Raw genomic sequence first — 7096 nt, 5'->3', positions numbered from 1 at the left:
AACACACAACCTGAAGCTATAGGATCAAGGTAAACACGTGATTGATGCAGACGTGCGCCAATCATATCGTAGGAGACAGGAGGCATGATTCCTCTGTTGGCACATTTGGCTGGCTGGGAATAAGAAGACATAGGGTGGTTTATAGCGCATGCACAGCAATAGGGGAATTATTAACGACGGAAAGTGGACGTGGGAAAGGGTTGAGAAAGGAGGAAAATATTGGTCATTTCCTAAATGGGAATTGTGATTCTTGATTTACTCCTGCAGGTAGCTAGGTACCCACTACAGAGATTAATGAATACTGCAACAACCAGAGTGGGGCTGTTTTCAACAGCAGCAGCGACGCTTCACCGGGATTAGCCCACTAGGCTGCTTAGCTCTCACGGTGGCCGGGGTGGCTTTGTACCCAAGGTGCTGCCACCATCCCTCGTGTCCCGGTGCGTGCAGGTGTTGGCTACGAGCTCCGCAAACTGCACCCTGTAATCCAGGACCAGGTTGCCCCTATGGATCGCTTCAATGGATGCCTCCAAACCCGCTTTTGACAACAGCCTGAGTCCCAGCAGAAGGTACGTCTCTTCTCCTGATGGGTTGGAAACTGAAGCGTTTTGCTGGCCGGAGAATGACACTGTCGCCGGGATCGTCGGCGTTGATGCTCCTGCTAGCGGCCCAGGAGGACCGGACCTCTCAGGCTACTGGACCGCTGTGTTCGACTATGATGCTGGGGCGGAAGACGAGCTCAGCCTGCGGAAGGGTGACCTGGTGGAGGTGCTGTCGAAGGACTCGTTAGTGTCCGGGGACGAGGGCTGGTGGACGGGGCTGATCGAAGATCGCGTTGGCATTTTCCCCAGTAATTATGTCAGTATTGGGAATGGAATCTCTGAGAAAATACGGGACAGAGACACGTCGGTGAAGGAATATTCTGATTACGCCGTGCCTTCACTACACCGTGAGTATCTATTATAGCAGCCCACCGTCTGCATACCAGAGGTTGTCGCTATCGCTCATGTTCAATGTTACAATGTTTCATTGTCCTGCACGTTTTATCCCGGTTATCTGGCCACTCGGACAATAACCCCCCCCCCCACACTCTGTAGGTTTACTGCTATGTCATCTCTGTGCAATAGGCTACAATCTATCTACCGGGCAGTCTAGACTCTGTAGCTGGTAGACCGTTATAATGACTGGCGTATTATATATTCTCTCTGTCAAACAAGGCCTTGAGCCTGCACCATAGACTGTAGGTAACTATCAGTACAACACACCCCGCTTAGCATCCTATCAGGGCCGCTCGGCTCTTCCCTCTGTACGTACAGCTTTGAAAGCATCACTGGTACGTACCGCTATGCTGAGCTAGTCTAGTATTGGACTAGAGGGGCCTAACGTCACTCCTTAGTCCAAGGACCTTACATGTTCTGTTTCAAAAGAAAATTGGTTGTGGAAGCCAAAAAACGGTCAAAATACTCCATCTAAAACTTGAATCGATTCTCAACTGCGGTACGGTTCTAGAAACATAAATCCCACTACTTTCATATCACATCAACAACAAAAAACAAACCAAAAAAACGCAAATGCTAAAAACACACTTAACTGTTCACTGTTTTAACTGGTTTTAACACAGTTGCAGCAGACAGTATCTTTCAGTGACAACATGTTTGTAGTGTGTCTTCCGTTTACAACACAGGTGTTCAGAGATGTGTTACAACTCTGTAAACAACAGTTGTATAACATGGAGATGTGGCCTTTGGTAACCTTTAACTCTATTAAAGCTGTGTATCAAAATGATACTTTTTGTTTTTAGAAAATTATTTATCGACAAAATAAATATAAATATACTGTTACTCTGTAGTCTGTATCTTAGATATACTGTTACTCTGTAGTCTGTGTCTTAGATATACTGTTACTCTGTAGTCTGTGTCTTAGATATACTGTTACTCTGTAGTCTGTGTCTTAGATATACTGTTACTCTGTAGTCTGTGTCTTAGATATACTGTTACTCTGTAGTCTGTATCTTAGATATACTGTTACTCTGTGGTCTTAGATATACTGTTACTCTGTAGTCTGTATCTTAGATATACTGTTACTCTGTAGTCTGTGTCTTAGATATACTGTTACTCTGTAGTCTGTGTCTTAGATATACTGTTACTCTGTGGTCTTAGATATACTGTTACTCTGTAGTCTGTGTCTTAGATATACTGTTACTCTGTAGTCTGTATCTTAGATATACTGTTACTCTGTGGTCTGTGTCTTAGATATACTGTACCTCTGTGGTCTTAGATATACTGTTACTCTGTAGTCTGTATCTTAGATATACTGTTACTCTGTAGTCTGTGTCTTAGATATACTGTTACTCTGTAGTCTGTATGTTAGATATACTGTTACTCTGTAGTCTGTGTCTTAGATATACTGTTACTCTGTAGTCTGTGTCTTAGATATACTGTTACTCTGTAGTCTGTGTCGTAGATATACTGTTACTCTGTAGTCTGTCTCTTAGATATACTGTACCTCTGTGGTCTTAGATATACTGTTACTCTGTAGTCTGTGTCTTAGATATACTGTTACTCTGTAGTCTGTGTCTTAGATATACTGTTACTCTGTAGTCTGTGTCTTGGATATACTGTTACTCTGTAGTCTGTGTCTTAGATATACTGTTACTCTGTAGTCTGTGTCTTAGATATACTGTTACTCTGTAGTCTGTGTCTTAGATATACTGTTACTCTGTGGTCTTAGATATACTGTTACTCTGTAGTCTGTGTCTTAGATATACTGTTACTCTGTAGTCTGTCTCTTAGATATACTGTTACTCTGTAGTCTGTGTCTTAGATATACTGTTACTCTGTGGTCTTAGATATACTGTTACTCTGTAGTCTGTCTCTTAGATATACTGTTACTCTGTGGTCTTAGATATACTGTACCTCTGTGGTCTGTGTCTTAGGTCTGAAGCTGGAGAATTCCCAGATGTTGTGGAATGATCTGAGGTGGTTGTTACAGATGTTGGGGAATGTTCTGAGGTGGTTGTTACAGATGTTGGGGAATGTTCTGAGGTGGTTGTTACAGATGTTGGGGAATGTTCTGAGATGGTTGTTACAGATGTTGGGGAATGTTCTGAGGTGGTTGTTACAGATGTTGGGGAATGTTCTGAGATGGTTGTTACAGATGTTGTGGAATGTTCTGAGATGGTTGTTACAGATGTTGGGGAATGTTCTGAGGTGGTTGTTACAGATGTTGTGGAATGTTCTGAGATGGTTGTTACAGATGTTGGGGAATGTTCTGAGGTGGTTGTTACAGATGTTGTGGAATGTTCTGAGATGGTTGTTACAGATGTTGGGGAATGTTCTGAGGTGGTTGTTACAGATGTTGTGGAATGTTCTGAGATGGTTGTTACAGATGTTGGGGAATGTTCTGAGGTGGTTGTTACAGATGTTGGGGAATGTTCCCGGTTTTCTGGGTATTCCCTATATAGTGCACTACTTTTTAACTAGAGCCCTATGGGACCTGGTCAAAAGTAGTGCACTACATGGGTGATAGGGTATGGTTTGGGACCCATCCTCCATGTTTCAGAGGCAGCATGGCTGCTGGCCTACTTTCACATCACGTACTGTACAACATCTCTAGTGAAATATTTATCAAGGTCAGTCAGGCTGCTTAGCAGACTGTTAGTGATTCACAATGTCAACGTTTTACCACCAACATACAGTACCTACATCACCCACAGACTCTATTGTATATGGAGAAGTAGTGCGTCAACTAACGAGAACAGTTAAAGGACTGTAAAGTTCGTCGTAAGAAGGAGACCAAGGTGCAGCGTGGTAGGTGAACATTTTCCTTTATTAAAAATGAACACCGTCAAAATAACAAAATACAAAAAAAAACATTAACGTGAAGTTCTGCAGGCTACACAGTACCGAACAAAAACAAGATCCCCCCCCCAAAAAAAACAGTGGGAAAAGGCTACCTAAATATGATCCCCAATCAGAGACAACGAAAGACAGCTGCCTCTGATTGGGAACCATATCAGGCCAACATAGAAATATATCATCTAGAATGCCCACCCAAATCACACCCTGACCTAACCAAATAGAGAAATAAACATGCTCTCTACGGTCAGGGCGTGACAAGGGCTCTATTCAATCCGCATCGTGGAAGTTCAGCTTTACAACATGATTGAAATTTAAAGTCAGTTTTCCCTCTTTAGCGGAGGCAGCACTCATGGTAAACGCTGCAGATGTCGGGCTCACTTACATTTCTATCTCAGAATCTGTAACGCTTCAGCTTTACAGACTGAATAGAGCCCTAAGTCTTCAGCTTTACAGACTGAATAGAGCCCTAAGTCTTCAGCTTTACAGACTGAATAGAGCCCTAAGTCTTCAGCTTTACAGACTGAATAGAGACTTAAGTCTTCAGCTTTACAGACTGAATAGAGCCCTAAGTCTTCAGCTTTACAGACTGAATAGAGACCTAAGTCTCAACCTTCATGATTTCCTGGTGCATTGTAGCCTGGGTACCAGTCTGTTTGTGCCATCATGCCACTTGCCACTCCTTGTCATGTCGGCAAGGAGTTGATATGATAGCACAAACAGACCTGGAACCAGGCTAGGTGCATTGGTGTCCAATATTGTCTCTTGGTATCCCTGTTTCTCTCTCTCTGTCCAATATTGTATCTTGGTACCCCTGTTTCTCTCTCTCTGTCCAATATTGTCTCTTGGTATCCCTGTTTCTCTCTCTCTGTCCTACTGTATACTAGTATAGGTCTCTGTTCCTCCTTCTCTCCTTTCAGTTCTAGAGGTTGACTCTCTCTGTCCTATCTATGTTGTATGTAAGTTCTCTGTCCCACCCTGTTCCTGTCATCTCTATATCCTTTACACCCTGTTCGTCCTCATGATCTCGTCTCAGTGGTGGACAGGAGTGTCTGTTCCATAGAATTAGGAGTTTGAATTCTAGAATGGACATGAACCTTCTTATGATGCAATAAAGGGCAGACATTTTGGTCAGGGTTGTTAGGTCAACCATGGCCAGACAGTGCTGTGATGAGATATTGTGTAAAATAATGAATTTGAAGACTTTATCTACACTGTATGTGTGTTAGCTAGCCTGCCGGTTTTACAGGAATGATTCTATACATGTTTTCCATTAACTCACAATATGCCAACATTCCACTGAAACAATACAGTCAATCCACATCAATACACTGGTTGACATCAGTTGATGAGAGGACAGACCAGTTGTACTGATAATGTATCATATAATAGGACTCACAGCTTTCCAAGACAACAAAAACTAGTCTGTTTACAGATATTTTTAGAGGCTATTTATATATAAAACTGGTATAAAAACCTGTTTAAACTGTATTCATAATTTATGACAATATTGTAGGTTGACAATAGGTATTATTACACGTTTTTTGATGTATCCATACTTTTGTTCTCTTGCTTAGGTAAAAATCAGGATTCTGCCTCTACTGTCATTCATTCCAATTAGACTGGTTTGGATTTCTCCCTCACCAACATGGCTGCCCATTCTGGAACTTTGAGGGTTTTTTAATTTAACAGGGTCTCTGTGGCCTGTTCATATCACTCTATATATTCCAAAATCACTTTTTGTTCTGTAGCCTGTTATATCTACATTATCTTTTGTCTGTAGCCTGTTATATCTACATTATCTTTTATCTGTAGCCTGTTATATCTACATTACCTTTTGTCTGTAGCCTGTTATATCTACATTATCTTTTATCTGTAGCCTGTTATATCTACATTACCTTTTATCTGTAGCCTGTTATATCTACATTATCTTTTATCTGTAGCCTGTTATATCTACATTACCTTTTGTCTGTCATTGCTCACTCTCTGTCCTCTTTCTCCGTACCCCTGTTCCCTCTCATATCCTGTTCCTTCTCATACCCCGTTACTTCATACCCTGTTCCTTCATACCCTATTCCTTCATACCCTGTTCCTTTGTTCCTTCATACCCTGTTCCTTCATACCCTGTTCCTTCTCATACCCTGTTCCTTCTCATGCCCTGTTCCTTCATACCCTGTTCCTTCATACCCTGTTCCTTCTCATACCCTGTTCCTTCTCATGCCCTGTTCCTTCATGCCCTGTTCCTTCATACACTGTTCCTTCTCATGCCCTGTTCCTTCTCATGCCCTGTTCCTTCTCATGCCCTGTTCCTTCATACCCTGTTCCTTCATACCCTGTTCCTTCATACCCTGTTCCTTCTCATGCCTTGTTCCTTCTCATGCCCTGTTCCTTCATACCCTGTTCCATCATACCCTGTTCCTTCATACCCTGTTCCTTCTCATGCCCTGTTCCTTCTCATACCCTGTTCCTTCTCATGCCCTGTTCCATCATGCCCTGTTCCATCATACCCTGTTCCTTCATACCCTGTTCCTTCTCATGCCCTGTTCCTTCTCATACCCTGTTCCCTCTCTCCTTCAGTTCTGGAGGTTGACTTCTCGGAGCTGACCCTGGAGGAGATCATCGGGGTCGGTGGTTTTGGGAAGGTGTACCGTGCCATGTGGCGGGGGGCGGAAGTGGCGGTGAAGGCTGCGAGGCGCGACCCCGATGAGGAGGAGGGACAGATCCTAGAGAGCGTTCGTCAGGAGGCTAAGCTGTTTGCAATGCTGCACCACCCCAACATCATGGCCCTACTGGGGGTAAGAATCCTGCTGTATCACCCCAATATCATGGCCCTACTGGGGGTAAGAATCTTGCTGCACCACCCCAATATCATGGCCCTACTGGGGGTAAGAATCCTGCTGTTTCACCCCACTATCATGGCTCTACTGGGGGTAAGAATCCTGCTGTTTCACCCCAATATCATGGCCCTACTGGGGGTAAGAATCTTGCTGCACCACCCCAATGTCATAGCCCTACTGGGGGTAAGAATCCTGCTGTATCACCTCAATATCATGGCCCTACTGGGGGTAAGAATCTTGCTGCACCACCCCAATGTCATAGCCCTACTGGGGGTAAGAATCTTGCTGCACCACCCCAATGTCATGGCCCTACTGGGGGTAAGAATCTTGCTGCACCACCCCAATGTCATAGCCCTACTGGGGGTAAGAATCTTGCTGCACCACCCCAATATCATGGCCCTACTG

General features: G+C 43.6%; 1 protein-coding gene across 1 annotated transcript in view; it reads left to right on the top strand.

Annotated features, from left to right (window-relative positions):
• Positions 1-47: 47 nt before the first annotated feature.
• map3k9 (mitogen-activated protein kinase kinase kinase 9) overlaps positions 48-7096 on the top strand; it is a 52254-nt gene continuing 45205 nt past the window's right edge. Inside the window, exons 1-2 of the mRNA XM_014192389.3 lie at positions 48-946; positions 6432-6649. Coding sequence (XP_014047864.1) covers positions 517-946; positions 6432-6649 — 648 coding nt within the window. The 5' untranslated portion in view covers positions 48-516. The remainder of the gene's footprint in view (positions 947-6431; positions 6650-7096) is intronic.

Source organism: Salmo salar, chromosome 01, assembly GCF_965601325.2.
Source record: "Salmo salar chromosome 01, fSalSal1, whole genome shotgun sequence".
Taxonomy (NCBI): domain Eukaryota; kingdom Metazoa; phylum Chordata; class Actinopteri; order Salmoniformes; family Salmonidae; genus Salmo; species Salmo salar.
This window is presented reverse-complemented; position numbering and strand designations above follow the sequence as displayed.